Source organism: Chlamydotis macqueenii, chromosome 4 (assembly GCF_036417535.1).
Source record: "Chlamydotis macqueenii isolate bChlMac1 chromosome 4, bChlMac1.mat, whole genome shotgun sequence".
NCBI classification, from domain to species: domain Eukaryota; kingdom Metazoa; phylum Chordata; class Aves; order Otidiformes; family Otididae; genus Chlamydotis; species Chlamydotis macqueenii.
In genome coordinates, this window is record NC_141559.1 from 37,134,642 (window position 1) to 37,153,850 (window position 19,209).

Consider the following 19,209-nt stretch of genomic DNA (forward strand, 5'->3'; position numbering starts at 1 on the left):
ACATGTTAGAAAAAAATTATGAACAATTCTGCAGTTGTTTTGCTAATCCCCTCATGCAGATAGGAAGCCCTTCATAAAATAGCCGTCAGTACCTCTCTCTCCATTACAGCTGATCTGCAAAAATATTTGTTACTGTACTACAGGAAACAGTCATCAAATTTAATCCTAAATTACTTTAACTTTGAATACGTATTTAGTTATTTTTTGTTCTCCTTGCTAGAAAAACCCCAAAATGGAAAAGAAGACATGAAATAATTTGTATTGAAGGTTTTATTGATGGCTAAATTGCTGTCACTCACAACAGGCATAGCACTTCAATTCTTATCTAACAAAACTAAAAAGAAACTGTCTATCAAAGATTCACTTCTGTAAGCCTTTAAGTTGCCAAAGACACTGTTCTGCACAACTTTTGCGCTGCCAGAAATGACAGCATTCTAGCTGCATAGCTTAAATCGTATGCTTTAGTATACAGCAGAGTGATCTTAAAATTTATCACTTTTACCAGTTACACTTTTTTGAATTATGTTACAAACAAAAAACATCTTCTTACTTCTCTGCAATTATGTACAGTATAAAACAAAACCTAAAGTTTGTGGTAGAAATGCATAGGATTTGATCATATACAGAAGACAACATCAAATTTTAGGAAATAAATGACAACAAATATCTTCTGAGATTAGACTCCCGTTCAAGATTACCTTAACCAACATTGCAGTGTGACACTTTGCAGAAGCATGGAAAATACATCTAGTGGACCAGATCCTCCTCTTTTGCTTCACCTTATGCCTAACATGGACAAATCTAATGTCACTGTGTATCCAACACAAACAGATATGTGTATCACAACTCACTATCTAGGCTTACTTGGCACTAAAGGAAATCTGATAATCTTGATGTGTCATAAACAATACAGAAGTATGTGTGACGATATTCACATTACTGTAAAGTGGAAGAAAAACCCTCTAGGAAGGAAATGAAGCCACAACCTGTATTTTTCCCCATTATGTTAGTTAAACTGAAAACAGTTGTAATAAAGATCTAGAAAAATTCAAATTATCATCCAAATAAAGGATGTTTAATCAAACATGTAAATACCAGATACCCTCCCTCCTTTTCTTGTGAAGACGCTTCAGACAATAGCTATCAACAAAAATTCAGTTATTTATGCAGCACAGACTGCCTTAAAATGACATTGTCAAATACTCAAATTATAAATACAAGACCTCCTGTGCATCATAAAAGACAAGACAAAAACTCTCATAATACAAACAACACTTAGTTTTACTAACTTTTTGTAAGTTACCTTGCAAGTAACTGTAATTTCTCTAAAATAAATCCCAGATTTGAAAGAAGTCAGACTGGCAGATAATAAAAATAATTATTGTGAACTGCTTACTATCAATGCTGTGGCCACAGAACAATTCTCAGCATCTATCCAGCATGACGCTTGCCACTGCAGCTATTAGCATCACTGCCAAAGTTGCCCACAACTGAATGGCTCGATGACTTACTGCTTTTCTCCCTCTGTGAAGAGAAAGTGCTTTAGGGCAGCACAGATATCACAGATAAGCTGTAGCAAGGAGGCTTACATGATTCCTGCTTGTTATGTGACTGTAAACAGAATGAAAGATTTGTCCCTTCAGGAGTACAAATTATCTTTCAGTACTATTTTTTAGTTTATTTTAAATTCTTCGTAAGGGCACAGGGAGATAGCAACATGAAAAACTAAGGCTGGAATGACTTTAGAGCTTTTCCTCTTAGAGTTCAGTTTCAAAAGTTCGCTGTACTCTAATGTCATATACGCTTTGGATAACTGGAAAAAAACAAACAGGTGATTTACAAAGAAAGTCACCTTGTCCTAACCGTATAATGACTGCGAACAATACGATTTGCAGTGGTCCTTTGCTATAAAAGGTCCACTATGAAAATGAAATGAGTGAAATGAAATGAGTGAAAATAAGTAGTTGCATATGAAAGCTTTCTTAGGGAAAGAAACACTTTGAAGATCCATTTCATTCAATAACACAGCATGGGCAATGCTCAGTGGCTGTGTTTATAAAGCAACCTACATTATTATTGTATTGTCCTGCTTCTTCTTGACTACTCTAAGTTAGTATATACACTGTTCCATTACAGTATATATTTAGCATATGTAAACTATACTAGTCAAAAAACCTAAAAGTGTCACTCAAATTTCTTGTAGATGGCTTCTATGTATATATTTGCAATTAACTTTGGAGTCAAGCAAGGGTCTCGCAGAAAACCTGTCTCATCAAAATATTTTTAGACTTATGCTCAATAGATTAATATAAAAAAAAAGTAACCACCTGCACATATATCCTTTTCATGAACTATACATGCTCCACGAAGAGAAAGTTAACAGCTGCAACTGGTTTGCTGGGATCACACAAAAAAAGACTAAAGGGAAGTGAAATAAAATTTATTCCAAAACATGTTGAAATAGCAATGACTTAACTGACTTCCTGCTCTGCTGTTCTAGGCAGAACAAAGTGTGACTGAATGCTCTCAGGAAAGCCAAATCAAAACTACAGCATAAGTATGCTGCCACACTAAAATCGCTTTCTCTTGATAATTTCTGGTTTCCAGCTGACAGGATGAGTTTCTTCAGTCTAAAGGGAAAAAAAGAAAAATCTCATAAGGATTATTTTTAACTTAAAATTCACCTCTAATTAGGGTTTACTTTACAGTGTTACTCACACAGTATATATACTCTATTTCATATGTAACATTACAATTACTTTATCTACTACGTAATTAATGTACCCAAATAAAATGTTGATCACCCCACTGTCTGAAGTACATGACAACACTTTTTCTTTTTTTTTGTGGTTTTTTTTTTTTTTTTTCCCCAACAGGAAAAAAAAATCAGGTTGCCAACAGCATTTCAGAAACACTGTAGTGATCAAAGCACAGGAACAGGAAGTCCAGAGACAGTCCTTCCAGCGATATCTACATCAGTATTAGCAGATGTCACAGAGTGTACAGTTTGCCCAATTGCAAGATGTTTAACATATTCGTTTATATCTAAAAGTTGCTCCAAGTCTAATGAATGCAAAAGAAGTTTAATAAAAATCCTTATATTTTTTATATTGAAGACATACCCCGAGAAACTATACAATAATCTATTGTCTCCTCCATTAGTAAGTGGATTCAGATTTGAGAATAACAGTTAGAAAATAAGCTATTTACTCTGAATTCTAAAAACTGTCAAGGTAAATAACTAATCTAGATCATATACAGAAGTACAGTAAATCTTTAAAATGTAATCTTTTTGCTAATTCCCATGTTTTAATCAATACAACTACACACAGTATCCTACTGGCTTCAAAACACAATGTACATTACTGTATTAAGATTTCTCCAAACTTTATCACAAAGGACTTTTGCAGAAGAGCTGATAGACCTGACACCTTATTTATACTATAGCAGTTAATAAGAAATTAGGAGTGCAGAAACCAGCTGCTGTCCTCTTAACATTATTACACACACATTGCTTTCAAACTTCAATAAAATGGATTACACAAGTCTGTGCATGTCCCTTATTGATATGTGTAACATTTGTCTGAAATTTTATTTCATTAAGATATATTAAAAAGACACTTTAACATACCGCAGTATCATCTTCTTTGTATACTTTTATGGTTTTATCAGCTTCAGCAGTTAGCAATCTGCTCTCTGACTGGTCAAAAACACAAGCAAATATTCCTGATTCACTGTCCAAAGAGCCTGGCTGTACAGCTGCATGTACTCTCTGGAAATTGTATCCAGTTCTCCAGTCCCAAAGATGCATAGTACCATTATCAGCTAAAACAAACAAACATACTTAGTATTTTAACACTTAATTTTTATCGTTTTTCTAAAAACAGTATCGTGAACAAGTAATTAATACATCAGCTATAAAATTCATGTAGAATTAGCTCAGTACATCCTACAAGGTTTTCCGTTTTCTACTGGTTTGCTTCTACATCACAAGGCAACTGCAGCAAGTTGCTTTGGAATCATAGTAAGGACTGGGATTCTGACTATCAAGCTCACTGTTCAGTAGCTCCACTAAAGTTGAACAAGGAGGCATCATCCTGTCAGACCAGAGACATTAAGGAGTCTGTAATGGGACACAGGCTTAATGTTTGCAGAGGCTCTATTTCAAATACAGTTTAAACCACTCTCAGTACTGCTGCTAATGGCATCAGCTACAGGGTATTTCACAGCAATCTGAACTCTGTATTCAGAACGATGCTCTCAAAGCAATTTTTCAGTTAAAAAAAAAAAAAAAAAAAACAAAAAACAACAATCTCCTCCCAAAGCATTATCTAGCCAAAACATATGTATTAAAAATTTCTCCGCAGCTGCCAGCTGGGCAAGAAATCCAGATGTTTCAAGAAGAGTGTTTCTATAGTAAAATACTCAAAGGTAACCATAACTTATTTGAATTCAGCATCAGCTTCTTTGAAGTTGCTGTAGATAGCATAAGGATCTTAAAGGAGGGGAATCTGTATTTAAATTGTAATTTTTAAAAAAGTCACCAAAACGATAGGGGTTTTTATGTGGAGAATGAACAAGTTTTTCTAAAGCCTCAAATACTACTAACACAAAAAAGTCTTACAAAGACCTTCTAGAAGTATCTTCAAAAGAAGAATGAAATATGAGCCCAGTCCAGTATTTTGTCAAGTTCTTGCTCTCACTATGAATGCACCAGTTGTCAAACAGAGCTTTATCCAGATTTTAAGATCAAGGGTGCCCCTTTACAGATACTTGAAAACATAACCAGGGTAAGCTGACAATATAATTAGCTATCTTCCAACTCCTGCTTTGCGTATTTCAATCTTACTCCACATCCCTAGCCTACAGCACATACTGTATTAAACGGGATCAAGAGCACATGGGACCAAAATGGATCAAATGCATTTTAGTGTTCCAAAGTGTAACTTACGGTTACTTTTTTGATTACGCTCTGGTTACAAACACAGAAATGTTGTTCATAAGTATCACTTCTGCAAACTCATGGAACCTGTCTTAATTCACAGCATCACACATTATAAGGCAGTTTAAGTCCCATCCTTGTTTAAAACTACCCAAAAGATTAGTCAAGCAAAATCAAGAGCTGAAAACTCAGGCTCTGCAAGTTATGTGGAGCAATACAGTCTAGTATCTTAATACATTTTCCTCTGACTACTAGAGCTCTCCCAGGACAATCTCATGATTAAGCAATTGGTGTAGGATCTCAGAGATTTGGGTTTCATCTCCTGCTTTAACTTTGGTTTTGCCATGCAATCTTGGACTGTTTCTCTAGAGCTCAGCTCTCAAGCTGTAAAATGAGCACTTCCTTTTCCCACGCTATTCACTAATTTCCTGTTTATAACAGCATCTACATTAAAAACACACCATGTCCCTACTACATAGACAATGCCTTAACAAAAAGATCTGATTTCACTTGAGATTTCTAGAAGCTACTTTCAGAAAAGCTTGTCACTAAAAAAGGTTATGTATGTACTTTGTCTTGTACAAACATAAAACTCTCAGAAACATCACAGATTATGGTTTTAGTAACACATACTTCCACCAAAATATTTTTATTACAGTGCTTGGGTAACTAATACTTAGAAAAATGCTACCTGCAATATGAGGTAAATGTTCTTACATAAAATATTCATGATCAGATACAGTAAGCATTGATAATCCTCCTCCTCCATCTGTAACACATACATGAATACAAACTGGTAGGTCCAAGACTTTGGGGGCTCACAGACCACTATCAATACTCTAGTGTATCAGATGATTAAATTATTGACGCTTTTGAGCGAAAGAATTAAATCGATGTGTCACAAGAGACACAAAATCCTCCCATAGGCACTGGAGCCAAGTGCCTAGTTTCTTAATTTCAGAGCACTTGAACATATTGTATTGCTTTGATCAAACATGGCTTTGATTCACAGAGCCAAATAAAATTTGGAGATTAGCTATCAGTCTTAAATGATACAAAGATAACATCAGAAAATGTGTGCAAGAAACTGAGACAGCAGAACCAATGCATTTGGGCTGCATAAAAAACAGAGAAGAGTTCACTTTTAAATGCTACAACAAGCTTTAGCAAGATGTTTCTACATCCTCTATTCATTCTCTCTACATCAACGTATTACTGAGAGCAGCCAACAAAGAATGGGATATCTCCCAGGCACCTTCCAATTTCCACACCACTCCCAAGGGGATACTAATGATCAGGACATCATAGAGGATGGACTCTGGAGCCTTGAGGCAGCAGCCAACTGAGAAGAGGAAGCCTCTTCCCTGCTGCAAATTAAGTACTTTCAAACACATTTTTGTACACACAGCTTGGTAACATCCAAAAAAATATCAGTGGCCCTACTCACTATGAAATGAAGTTGTACGCTGTAGCAGGCTTATAGGCCTAGATAAAGCAGAGCTCAGCGAGCATCTTTGTCTAAGGACCTCCAGTCAGGTATACATGGGCGAGTGCAGAGGAGAGACATGAACATGCAATTTCTCATTTTTACCTCCTGAGACCAGAACGCCATCGGAATTTACAGCCAGGGTGTTGATAATAGCGTTGTGACCAGAGAGGTTCTGAATGAAGTTTCCATCTGGGAATTTCCACTGTTTAATATTATCTGGAGAACCAGATGCAAATGTGTAACTGAAAGAAAATAAGCATGGTATATTAAAGTTCAAAATAGTCGTAGGGACAGCAAGGGTTCTTCATTGAAACTACTGTTAAATACTAGTTGCAAAGTTACTTAATATCAAAACTGCCTTTCTGACACTTTTACTTCACACAAAAAGAAGAAATTTTATGAAGTTGTGAATTACCTATTCCTACTTTCTGTTCCACAGACTACCTAAACTTTGTAAATCCCACGCCATACATGATGTTAACATGCAAACAAATATTAAAAATGCACATTAAGTTCTTGTCAGTTCTTACTTTGGCAAATTTTCAGGTATAAGGACACCATCAGCAAAGGTACCAGCAAAAAACAGCAGCAAACCCCAAACAAAAAAATTCAGTATCTGCTAGTCTTCTAAAACTACACAACCAAGAATAATTTTACTTCAAAAAAGTTAACTATGAAACAATTTGTTTTACTGAGTCACCCTGAAATAATCAACTTCCTCATTTTAACATGTGCAAGCAGTTACAAGGTTATTTGGGTAGCACATACAAAAGCCAGTAGGAATATTTTCAATTGCCACAATGTCTAAATGATTTGCTGTCTATTTAAGAGAGCCTTCAATTAAAAATAGATCACTAGGAAAAAAAAAACAAAACCTGAAATACAAAAAAAATACTAGTCTGAGAGTTCCTACTGGTTCAAAAAAACACTTGAAATTTTTTTTCAAAGAAGTATGACTGATGAATCTGAAACCAGAATATTTTTTTTGCAGAATGTAAGTAAAAGAAGTGGTTTTCTCTGCCATAGCTAACTGGTATATCGTAAGATTTTTACGATTTTTCAGGCACACAGATTGGATTAGAATTTATTCATATCAAACATTCTGAATTTCTGCACTAATAGAATTTCATTTTAAAATACTGAAGCTGCAGAAGTACTGCAGTTCTACGTGAATTCCTTTCCCCCATTGTTTTAATGGGGATTTATCCAAACAAGTAACAGTTAACGTATCAAAATATAGCATTTAAATTCAGAACACTTCCAACAACACCTGCTTCAAAAATTAAATACTCACAAGTAGTTTCTTTCTAAGGCCAGTTAGATTGAAATGTCTTGAGTAGTGAACTACATATTACAAAAATCCCTTTGTACTAATCACTGTCTCCTTTAGCATTATTCACACATGTGCCATTTAACAAAACTACTTCACTTTCTGCTAACAATCATTCAGTTACATACTTTTAGCCTTACAAGCCCAGTGTTGTTTATTTCTCAAGGACTTCAAAGGCACTTACATAAGAAATTCTGTGGGATATAAGACACTCTCAGGATTGCTAATGTACACCAATGTCAGTACCTGGGGAGCACAATCAATGTAGTAAAGGCATTTAAGAACCAATATGTACACTTTTACAGCATTATAAGCTCATTAGTTTTTCACATTATTATGCCCTACCATTCTAAATCATTACTCACATTGGCTTTCTGTCACCACCCAATGTTATGAACCGTGACACTGTAGAAGAATTAGGAAAACTTACTGTCTTGGATGTAGCACTACTGCTCTTACAGATTTCTTGTGATTTGTTAAAGTAACACGAGTTTTTCCTGCCACTAAATCCCAGAGCCGTATGGTAGTATCATGACTGCCTGCAATGAAAAGACAAAAATAGTAAAAACTATCATCATTATTGTTTTGATAAGGCAGTGAAAACTTCATATGTTAATATTTGTTACAAAAATATGATACTAATGCCACCTCAGATGAGAAAGATGGTGAGTTATACTAGTCTTCATTTTTAGTTTGAAGTTCAAGGAAACCTAAGTAGTCACACAACAAAGTTAGATTTTGACATAAAGGGAAAGAAGATGAACTTTGTATTTAACTGTGGTACTGGACACTTCTTAACTGAATTGGGGAGAACTGTGAAATATCACAGAGAAATGCAAGTCTCAATACATATTACAACAAAAAACAAACACCAGAAACAAAGGAAGTGCAGCAAAACATTCAAATAATGCATAGCTATATTTACTTAAACATACCATTAATAGTATGAAATAACCATTGAATGGCCCATTTTCAACAGAAAACTAGTAAGAGAAATCAAATAAGTTAACAAAGACAACATTATGAATCTCACATAATTACTGAACAAATACGTTCATGACCAGGTTTTACAAACATGTTACTTGTGACACCATGCCTACTATACCTGTAATAATTTGTGGTTCTGCAGCTTGGCACTTCACTGTTGCTACTGCATTTGTGTGTCCTGATAGTGTGTGCACACTGGCTTTTGTCCTCACATCCCAAATCTATGAATTCACAGTAAATAAATCATAGAGGTCAATAACAGGTGCATATTCAATGTATTTTAGGCACTGTCATTGATTAATTCTTTGCCATAGTTCTACAGATTAAACAATGGTATTTAGTTTTTTTTTTTATCCAACAATTCATCACACAACTGCCTCGGTTGGTAAATTTCAAGGGGAGCAGGGAGTCTGCCGCTGAATTTCTAGACATATAGATGAAATCACCACAAAATCATACCATCTTCTAAATACCACAAAGTGATCCTATATACACTATGTAGTCTACCTACTAAATTAAGAAATAAAACACTCTCTGAAGTGACACTGCATTTTTGTACATTTGGGCTTCCGTTTTTATCAACAATGGAAGACAACGTTAATATAAATCATCCTAGTATTTTCATCTTGATTCATGTTAACTTTTGGTAAGTATTCACTTTCACAAATGGAAGGTGTTGAAATACACTGATATATCAAGATACTAAAATGTAACAATGCGATACTTACTCGTGCTGTTGAATCTCTGCTACATGTTACCAGTACATCTATTGTTGGATGCAAGTCTAAACCATAGACAGCACTTAGGTGACCATGGTAATGTCTGATAACCTAGATGAACAAAAACCACACACACACTGACTGTATATTTGAAAGAATATTTGAAATGCTTTGATTTTTATATCGGCCACCACCAATTAATTCCAACTAAAGAAACTAGAGCTTACCTTATTGTATTCAAGATCCCAGCATTTCACCTGTTTGTCTTCTCCACAAGAAAAGAGGTATGGACTTCTTGCACTTACTATCACTCCTCGTACAGTACTGATGTGTCCCGTCAAAGACAATTTCAATTTGCCACTAGCAAGGTCCCAAATCTGCACCAAAATAGGTATTTTGAGGCAGACAGGTAAAAGTTACACAGTGACAGTCTGGGTAAACAGCCCAGATGTAATTGATCCTGCTGCATTTTAAATTAAAAATTACAATAACACAAAGGTTTGCTCTCCAGCTACTACTGTGTAACGAAGAAAAGATAAGAAAAAAATATTCTGCAGTTCATTATCCTGCAAGCAGTAATGAAGAAATTGTTTCCAAGGGCTGAAGACATTTTTTAAATTTAGGAACAAAAAAAAACACTGCCGAACTTCTTCAGAGATTTCTTCCGAACTCTTACCTTTATAGTTCTGTCAGCAGAGCCAGTTACAAACCACTGATTTCCTGGTTCTACTGCAATACATCTCACCCACCCAAGATGACCACTGATAACCTTTAGAAAAAACAAAATTTTTTAAAAATCAGAAATGATACACATACATCTGTCAATATAATTTTAATTCTCGAACAAAGGAATTTGTTAGTATTCACCAAGAAATGCATCGTCCCCAAAAAAGGTCAAATGTGAAATTAGGTCTGAAGAGAGCGTGATTTCTACCTTAGTTAAATGAAGAGACTACTAGGAAGTCACATCACACACCAGACTTGGGGAACTTGCAGTACAAAGACTCTGCTCCTATAAGCAACTTTTTCAAATCCTCTCAGAGTCTGTAGCACTGTGGCTTTACACTTGAGGCTTTGCAGAGAAAGCGTATTTAAGCACAAGTTCCTTATGTTGCTGTATAGTGCTTATACAACAATAGCTAAAGAACAATTACATAAAACCTTTGCTATTATATCACATTGCCACCTAGTAGCTATGTCTTAAAGCATGTCACCACTTCCTTTTCCCCAAATAAGGCTAATAGGAGTAGGTTGGAAACTTTCTGTTAACAAGCTACTGGAGATGGTTCTCATCAGAAAAGCTCTACCAATACACAGCTTGCTTACAGCAGCCTTTCTGTTTCTCTAATTTCTCTGAAGTCAGACAGCTGAAATCAAAACTCGTATTTGGTTTCACTGGATATCATACTTCACGTACTGTCAACACAGCTCATTTCAAAAAACCTAGAGTGCACCACAAGTTCTTAGGCAGAAATAAGACAGAAATAGTTTGGAAAGCTAAAGTGGATTCTTCTGACTAGATGAAACCACAGCCACAAATATTTGTGGCTAGATTTCTTTATAGTCTAGGAAAAGAAATGGGCATTTCCAGGGCAGATATCTAAGAAGCGAATTATCTGACCTATTTTACTTCCCCATCTTTCACAAACAACTTCAAACCAAGCTTAGGAAGACCAGTTAAAATGTAGATCTTAAGCAACAGGTAAGATGAAACGCTCGTTTGGTCTTCCAGCTATGCTTCTACTTCTGAGCTGCTTGAACAAGCTTTCATCCTGTTGAACAAGGATTTTGACAACAAACCTCCACTAAAACTGCTGACATGTAGAATTAGTAGAGTGACTTGAATTGTATTTACATTGTCTCTCTGAAAAGAAAGTGCTCCTAAAAAGCAGTAATTTTTAGATAGAGCATGTTCCAATACTGCTCTACTTAGAATACCAATATACTCCTTTGAGCTCAGGTGTTTTTCAAGTTATTTTTAAGATTAGCCTTAAGATTTATAACTAATACAGCATTCAGGATTCTTCTGAAGATCTAAATGCCTACATATGGTGCTATATTTAGATGAATAATGCTAACCCAATACAATTCTGATACTAAAGCACGAGATTTTCAAGTATCAGGGAAGTCTGACATTCCTAAAATCTTCATCCTTTCTCAGAAAAAATATGACATTGCTGAAGTTTCATAGTAAGAATCAGCCCCTTAGGAAAAAAAAAAAAAAGTGTACACATTCAAACACCTGAACCAATACATACGCTTAGTGATTTTTTCCCTTCAACTCTGCTATCTTGCCATGCCCATCACCAAAATGTTGAAAGATTATATAAGATTTTGGAGTAACAGCTATTATTACTCCCTGAGAAAATTAAAAGCCAAGTTAGGCTAATTCAAAAACAAGACTAGAGGTCAAGCAATCTAAACTGCAAAGTTAATTCGTGATTGAAGTATTCAGCTTTTTTTCCCCATTTTCATAGCAAGTAAAAACTCTGGCTGTCTCAGACATTGACTGCCTTTAAATGCTTTTGCAGACAATTTCCTTACGTTAATATTGCTAGTCTTTCTTTAGCTTGTTATTAGTCTCAAATTTTGCACCTTATCTTTCAGTTCCTCTACTAAAGAATCTGACCAGAAAAGAAAAAACAAACTTTTTAAGGAATTTATCATGCTACAGCTAAACCTATGTAAACAAAAGGGTAAAATTAATATTCACAAAATAATTTGCTAGATTGAATGAAAAAATCTTTGTAATCTAATCTTTGTTATTTAAGAAGAGAGTGGGCATATACAACTTAGTTGTGATCACTTCTCACTTGATTTAGTTTTTATGAACGAGAAGTAGAAATTATACTTTGAGTTCTCTACAGAATATAAAATATTCATATGCTTTCATATGCCTGTTCACGTCATACATTTGTAACTTACTCTGTACAGTTTCCAAGGTGGATGCCACTGAGGTTTGGGCATGGTTGGAGCCTTCTTTGCCATTAATGCAGAATTTTTGTTTCCACCAGTTTCCACCATAGCCTGTAAGTTAAAAGGAAGGTTACTCTTACGCTTTACAAAACTTACCTCTTTGCCTAAAACTTAAAGCCTTCTTGCTCCAACATCTCCACACTGATTAAGTTTAGTCAGTCAGATCTCCACACAACACACAAATGAATCCAGAATCAATCTGGTGAACACTACATACTTTTCACATTAGATGGGCAACACACTCACCACGGACATCCCAGGGGGCTGCGAGCGCTCAGATCCTCCAGCATGCCTGTAAATATCACCCACACCAGCAGCTGTCCGATTTGCATCCAACCTAGGTTGAATGAAAATGGTTGAAGGATTGGAATCAACTTTGTCTTTCACTAAGGCAGTTGTAAGTTACCACAGGGTTGCATCCAGTGAAGTGCTGTACACCTCCAAGGACGGAGACTCCACAATCTCTCTATGCAATCTGTTCCAGTGTCTGACCACCTCAAGGTAAAAGACACCCACAAACAACGCCTCAATTTTCCTCTTGTATCTGAACAGAATTTCCCTTGTTCCAACGTCTGCCCATAGCCTCCCATGACATCCAATACAAAAAATGTGTACAGAAAAATGATGCCTGGCCACATTAAAACTAGTTTCTTTAAATGTTTTATAAATCAGAATATTCAAAATACTCAAAATAGCTCTTATCCTGACTTCTGTGTTTTGCCTTGAAATTCCCATAGATTATGAAAGTGTTAATGAAGTCACACAGCAGTCAGTACCTGGACTGAGAAGCAGGAAGTGCTACGGCCAAGGACTGTGCCGCAGATTCACTAGGCATCCTCTGGACTTTAGTATCTGCTGTCAGAGCCACACCTTGGAAAAAAAAAACAAACAAACAACTCTATTAAAAAGAAAATTCAGAAAAGTATGTTATATAAACAGGTATATACACATACACCTGTCAACAAGGGCTTGTCACACTCCTGTTATATTAAATCCCACCATTCAGTGACATTATTTTTCACATGTGAGTCAAATCTACCAAAATTTTTATTTTGGCCCAAATCCGTTCCATCCTAATTCTGCTACATACGTAGGTACAACATTTCCAGAGCAGAAAACAGTATAATTCTGTCACTGGAAGAAAAAAAAAGCGTAACTAGAAGCAGAGCCCACATTTTTCTCCAGCTTCATCTACTATGGAAATCCAAACTTCTCAAAAATAAACCTGATCTTGAGAAGTATTTCCTAACTTAGGTCCTTTAGTATAGTTTCTTACGCCATTCCTATGTGGTGGTTGGATCACACAGTGGTGCCAGAACTACAAAAGACTTAGCCCTATTGAAGTGAGAATTTCAGAGTACAACTTAAAATGTATCATCTCATCCTAACAACAGCAGATCACATTTGGGAAAAAAAAAAAAAAAAATCCTTTGCAAAGTGTAGTTTTGGGACAGACTGATGAATTTATTCCATTCCTATTTCTCTATTTATTTTCCTAACCAAAGCTCTTGCAGTTGACAACAATGACCATATTTGGGCAAGATGTCCAGGTTAAAACAAGAAACAATAATTAAAAATCCCAATTTTCAACCTTGACATATCTGATTATATTAAAAGAACACTGAACTTGAGGAAACCTCTAAGCATGTCTTGTCCCCACCGTTAGTCAGCTATGTGTGTTTTTTTAATGGTGGAGGGTCCGTTGACCACTCACATTTGTTTACTTACAGATCAAGCCACAACACATCTCCCACCACACCTGCAATAAACTTAAGCACTAACAGTAAAAGATCAACAGCTAAAACTAAACTGCTAGAAGGAGAGAGCAGGATTGACCAGTAACAGTGACAATTAGCAATGGCCAATGTAACAACACAGACACATAAACCTTCAAGCACAGACAAAATCAAATGCCACTAAAATTATCAGATGCTGATGTCTCTTCCTCAGAGCAGGGTGATCCCTACACCTTTCTGCTCTTGTAATGAAAAGCAGGATACATTCCCTCTTTCTTTCAACCTCCTTCTAGCTGGAACTCCCCACCTCCTTGTTCACAACAAAATTCTAAGAGTAGCTCTGCCACAGCAGTGGAAGCACCAGGGATCTGTGGGTCTCAGCAAGCTCTCCAACAGAACGGGGACCCCAGTATTAGAGAGGGGATTTCCTAGAACATCTTTGTGATGATGTTACCACAGGAAGAGAAATCTAATAGAAACCAACAAGGCGTCACAGCAAGCTCACATCCACTGAGGCTTGGGTGAGAAAACACACTGCATCTGTACCCAAATTCTCCTCCTACTCCCTATCTCAGAACATTTATAAGCCACAATACTCTCTGCATCAGTACTATGAAAGACTTCAATGGTATTTCCCACTACTATAAGCTATGGATTCACAGCAACAGGAAGTCTGCCTGTGCTAGGTTGGAGGATGCCTAATTCTTACATGAAGGCAAAAATCACAGGCAGTCACTCACAGAATTTTACTTACCAGGACCAGGTGGGTATGGATGTGTACCAGTTATCAAATACTCAAGTTCTTGTCCTAAAGAGCAACAAAATATCATGTTAACGATTACATATTATACTGCACTGCAAATTATGCACTCAAACAGGAAACACAGGAAAAACAGGAAAACAGAGCAAGTTACACACAGCAGGAGAAAACAGCAATCACTTCTAGTGTACTACACTTAGACATTTCTTATTTTCATTGATTTCATTTGTTCTGGTTAAGTCAGTTTTCAAAAAATTCAAAAGTAAAATAACATTTTTAGAACGGTGATGCCACTTGTTATCAAGAGTGACACTCGCGCAAGAGAAAAATCTTTATACCGCCAAAGATGCCTTTTGAAATAGTTATCACAGAAAAGCATTCAAGTACAAAAAGAGCATGGGTGTCTGAAACCTAAGCTAGTCAAGACAATTTATTGTGTGTGGTATCAGAAAAGAAAAAGGTGCTTTTCTTAAAAAAATTTCATTATCTCTCAACACCTTTTACTCTCAGAACACTTGCAAATAAAGTACCTGGAAAAAAAATTAACTACAAGGTGGCATTTTGCATTCTTTAGAAGAGAAGTTTCTGTATGGGAGTCTATCTAACATGTTCATGTTTTATATATAACCAAACGCAGGCCGAAAAAATCCTCAGGTTTAAAATAGATTTTTCTAGTTTAGTAACTGCACACCTAAAGGAAGTCTAAAAAAATTCTACAAAAAAAACCCAAAACAACCAAAGAGCACGTCCTTGACCATAATGAACTTGTATAAAGGAGAAATACATTGCTGATCTTCCTCTTTCTAGCACCTAAGTACAGTACAGTAAAAATTACTTGTTTTACTAATGAGTTACTGTAAAAAGTTCACAGCACACTATGACTTCTTTGTTCTGAATCACTTGCCTCCTATGGACCCTAGCAAGAAAAATACCAATAAAAAAAAATAGTATTTTGATTTCTGTCTTTAACTCCAATGGATTAACACTGGACTGCATTCTTCAGATTTCACATCAGTGAGACTATCACAAAAGAAAGGACACACATACCACTAAGAGCAAACTAACCTTGATTTCCAGAATACTGTTTGTGTCCATAAGGATCCCCGGTGTTTGGGCCTCCTTTCTCTCTCAAGTTTTCTTTAAGAGTAGGCATGTGTAGCACTGAGCCATACTCTGTACGCAGTTTGACTGCCATCTTTACTTTGTGACTGTTGGAAGAGTAAAGCATAATGCTGATTAAATCCTGAGTTTTGAATTGTTACTAAGTCTTTAAATACTTTAGTGAAGGTTCTATACAATTTACTTTAAAAGGCTGCACTGCTAACTCTGTAGAAACATCTGAACTTCTGACTTGGATGAAGCAACCACTAAAGTAATCTAAATCTCTGAGGCATACCAGTAATTCACCAACGGCAGTACTTACCTTTCTTCATCTAATGGGATAGGCTTGGCATTATCAGCTACAAACATATCATGGGTTCTCTTCAAAGATCTGAACACAAGTGTGTGCACAGAATGCTTTTGGACTTCCTAAAGTTAAAAAAAAAAAAAAATTAATGTTTAAATACATTTGGGCATAACTAAATAAAAAAAATCTAAAATGGAAACATATTGAATTGCGAGTAGCAATTTCAGATTTCTGTGCTATTAATGTTGCAGCACTACTTACTTCACAGAAAACACCACTCTTCTTGGACACAAAAAAATTAAGTTTATCTGTTAAATTTTTAATTCAGCATTTATTTAAAATAATACTCCCTTTCTTGGTAACTGCTAGGACTTGGAATAGCAAGTCAAAAATTTTTATCAAACTTGCTGCACTGGCATCTACATGAAAAATCCATGAGCATGCAAGCTTTTCCCCTCATGCTTTCCAGTTCTGTTTTCATAAGTAGGCAATAAAGTAACTGATTCTGAAAACATTCCTGTCAATTTGATTTCACTACCAGCATAAAAAAAACAAAGACACTCCTCGGTTTCTGTGCAGTGCCACTTTACAACAGCACAGCACAGTTTACTGAGATAAAACTTGGGAACAAACTTGACAAAACTTGTTTTCTTTTTTTTAAATTTTTATTGTTACTAAAATCATAGAATGGTTTGGCTTGGAAGGGACCTTCAAAGAGCATCTAGTCCAACCCCCCTGCAGTGAACAGGGACATCTCCAACCAGATCAGGTTGCTCAGAGCCTCATCCAACCTGGCCTTGAATGTTTCTAGGGATGGGGCATCCACCACCTCTCTGGGCAACCTGTTCCAGTGTTCTACTACCCTCATTGTAAAAAAATTTTTCCTAATATCTAATCTGAATCTACCTCCCTCTATTTTGAAACCATTACCCCTAGTCCTGTCACAACAAGCTCTACTGAAGAGTTTCTCCCCATCTTTCTTGTAAGCCCCCCTTAAGTATTGAAAGGCTGCTATCAGGTCTCTCCAGAGCCTCCTCTTCTCCAGGCTGAACAGCCCCAACTCTCTCAGCCTGTCAAAACTTAGTCTCATCCAGGACCTAACAAGCACCATTAAAAAGCTATTAACTTACACAGAACATTTGCTTATCAACAGCACAACTCAGTTTTTTATTAAGATTTTCCTCCCAACAGACCAAAAAAATCATTAAAAAGCTCAGCCTGCTTGTTTTGGTACAAAACCAAACCTGCTGCATGCCTGCATTTTTTCTGTGTGTCACACAAACAATGACAACAAATGAGATGCCTCATTAATAATTTTTTTTGCACTGGGTGTCGCTCAGCTGCCCAGCCTCCAAGACTCATTACACAGATGCTTTCCTTGCTAAGCTCTTTGTAGGTTCTGTTTTCCCGCCCTGGAAGCTGTCTACTCACCAACCCATTTTGCAGTGGCTGTCACTCTCCTAACTCAGTAGCACCTATACTACGTTTTTTGCTCTGGCTCAGTGAGCTCCTGCACAGTCCAGGTATTAAGTGGAAAAAAAAAACACTCCAGTATTCGGAATTGCGTTAGGTATTTCATACAACTTGAGAAAGAAATAAGAACTAGAGTAGCTAATTACTATTCAACAACATCCACTGTTGAAATCACCACACAAGCAGTAGGTAACACAATGCCTCCCCAATAAGGAAGAAGCACCTACAAACATTTTCTGACAGATACATCACTCTGTAAAAACTAGCTAGTAGCATTACATGGGACAGCAGGCTTTGCACCTTCCTCCACACTCCTGACAACAACATTTGCTTTTAGACGTGCACGATAATCAGCGAACAGTAACTATTCCACGGCCTATAAAACCTGCGGCCTTCTCTGCAGCTTTACTCCCAAGACCTCACAAAAGAGCTGCCGTTACTTGCTTAGCTCACAAAGCTGGTAACTCACCGGACTTTGGGCACCACAGCGTCACCTCCCCAGCCCACAGCACCAATTCCGCACCCGGCCTAAATCTGGCAAAGCAAAACTCCTGCTCCAGACCCACAGAGCCCACGGCCCCGCGAGACCGGCCAGAAACATCCCTCTCGCTTCCTGCGCGCACCCCGGGGCGGACCGGGAAGGTGGAGGGACCGCCGTGGCCTATCCCCACAGCGGCGCCTTCGTACCAAGGGGGAAATGAGGGCGGGGGTGCGGTGCGACGCTCGGTGACCGGCGTACGGCTTCCCCCCCCCAACTCCGCGTCCGGTCCCGGCCCCCTCACGGGCCCAATCCGCCCCGCTGCCCCGACAGCGCTCTCCAGCCTCGCCCGGGCCGACTCAACGGCGAGGGGCCCAAAGGCGGCCCAACTCCCAAACTGCTCTCACCCCTCACCTCCACCATGGCGCCGGCTAGCTCCCACCGCCACAGCCCTCGGCGAACCGCTATGGAGACGCTTCCGGCACCTGCCCCGCGCCGCACCGGAAGTGACGCGCCGCCAGCGCGCAAGCCGCCGAGGGCGCGAGGCCGAGCGCGGCGGGGCGGGGCTTACCATACCCTCGGGGCGGGCCGAGGGTCGCGGGTTCGACCCCCGCGGGCGCTGTCGGGAGCGTGCGGTCCGGCCGTGGGGGGCGGTGCCCCTCAGGCTCCGTCCCCCGCGACGAGAGGGCTGCAGTGGCGGGTACCGGCCGGAAGAGCGCAATATTCAGCTTTCTGAAAGGCACTGGGTGCTTTTCTAAACCCGCCCCGGGGTGCTGAAGGCGTAGATGAGCTCTCCGCAACGGTGCCCGACGCTGAGGGCCTGAAAACGCTACGGTCTGCCCGATTTTGTAGAAATCCTTGGCCTTTGCAATTGTTTTGGGTAGCACAGCTGCAGCTGTTAAGTGTTGCTT

The 19,209-nt window shown here is 37.9% G+C and overlaps 1 protein-coding gene across 2 annotated transcripts; it reads right to left on the reverse strand.

The window, feature by feature from the left end:
* Window positions 1-252: 252 nt before the first annotated feature.
* On the reverse strand, window positions 253-18,777 carry PLRG1 (pleiotropic regulator 1). Of its 2 annotated transcripts, none has more exons than XM_086746970.1 (15): window positions 18,713-18,777; window positions 16,363-16,469; window positions 16,005-16,147; window positions 14,934-14,987; window positions 13,220-13,313; window positions 12,690-12,780; window positions 12,393-12,494; window positions 10,144-10,236; window positions 9,695-9,844; window positions 9,477-9,578; window positions 8,867-8,969; window positions 8,192-8,300; window positions 6,534-6,673; window positions 3,632-3,825; window positions 253-2,630 (listed from the first exon to the last, which is right to left on the reverse strand). In XM_086746970.1, the coding sequence occupies exons 1-15, from the start codon at window positions 18,719-18,721 to the stop codon at window positions 2,571-2,573; spliced, it is 1,551 nt and encodes a 516-aa protein (XP_086603096.1). In that variant the 5' UTR covers window positions 18,722-18,777; the 3' UTR covers window positions 253-2,570. The 2 variants fall into 2 exon arrangements, with proteins under 2 accessions (XP_086603096.1, XP_086603097.1); XM_086746971.1 differs by lacking the exon at window positions 18,713-18,777 and adding an exon at window positions 18,290-18,445.
* Between the last annotated feature and the right edge of the window lie 432 nt (window positions 18,778-19,209).

What these genes read in the sequence shown, in the direction of transcription:
- PLRG1 (XM_086746970.1), bottom strand. An exon ending in TCCATACCCACCTGGTCCTG is followed by an intron (nt 13,314 to 14,933) that starts GTAAGTAAAATT and finishes TTTTTTTCCAAG; the next exon opens with GTGTGGCTCTGACAGCAGAT. An exon ending in CACCTTGGAAACTGTACAGA is followed by an intron (nt 10,237 to 12,392) that starts GTAAGTTACAAA and finishes TTTTTTCTAAAG; the next exon opens with GTTATCAGTGGTCATCTTGG.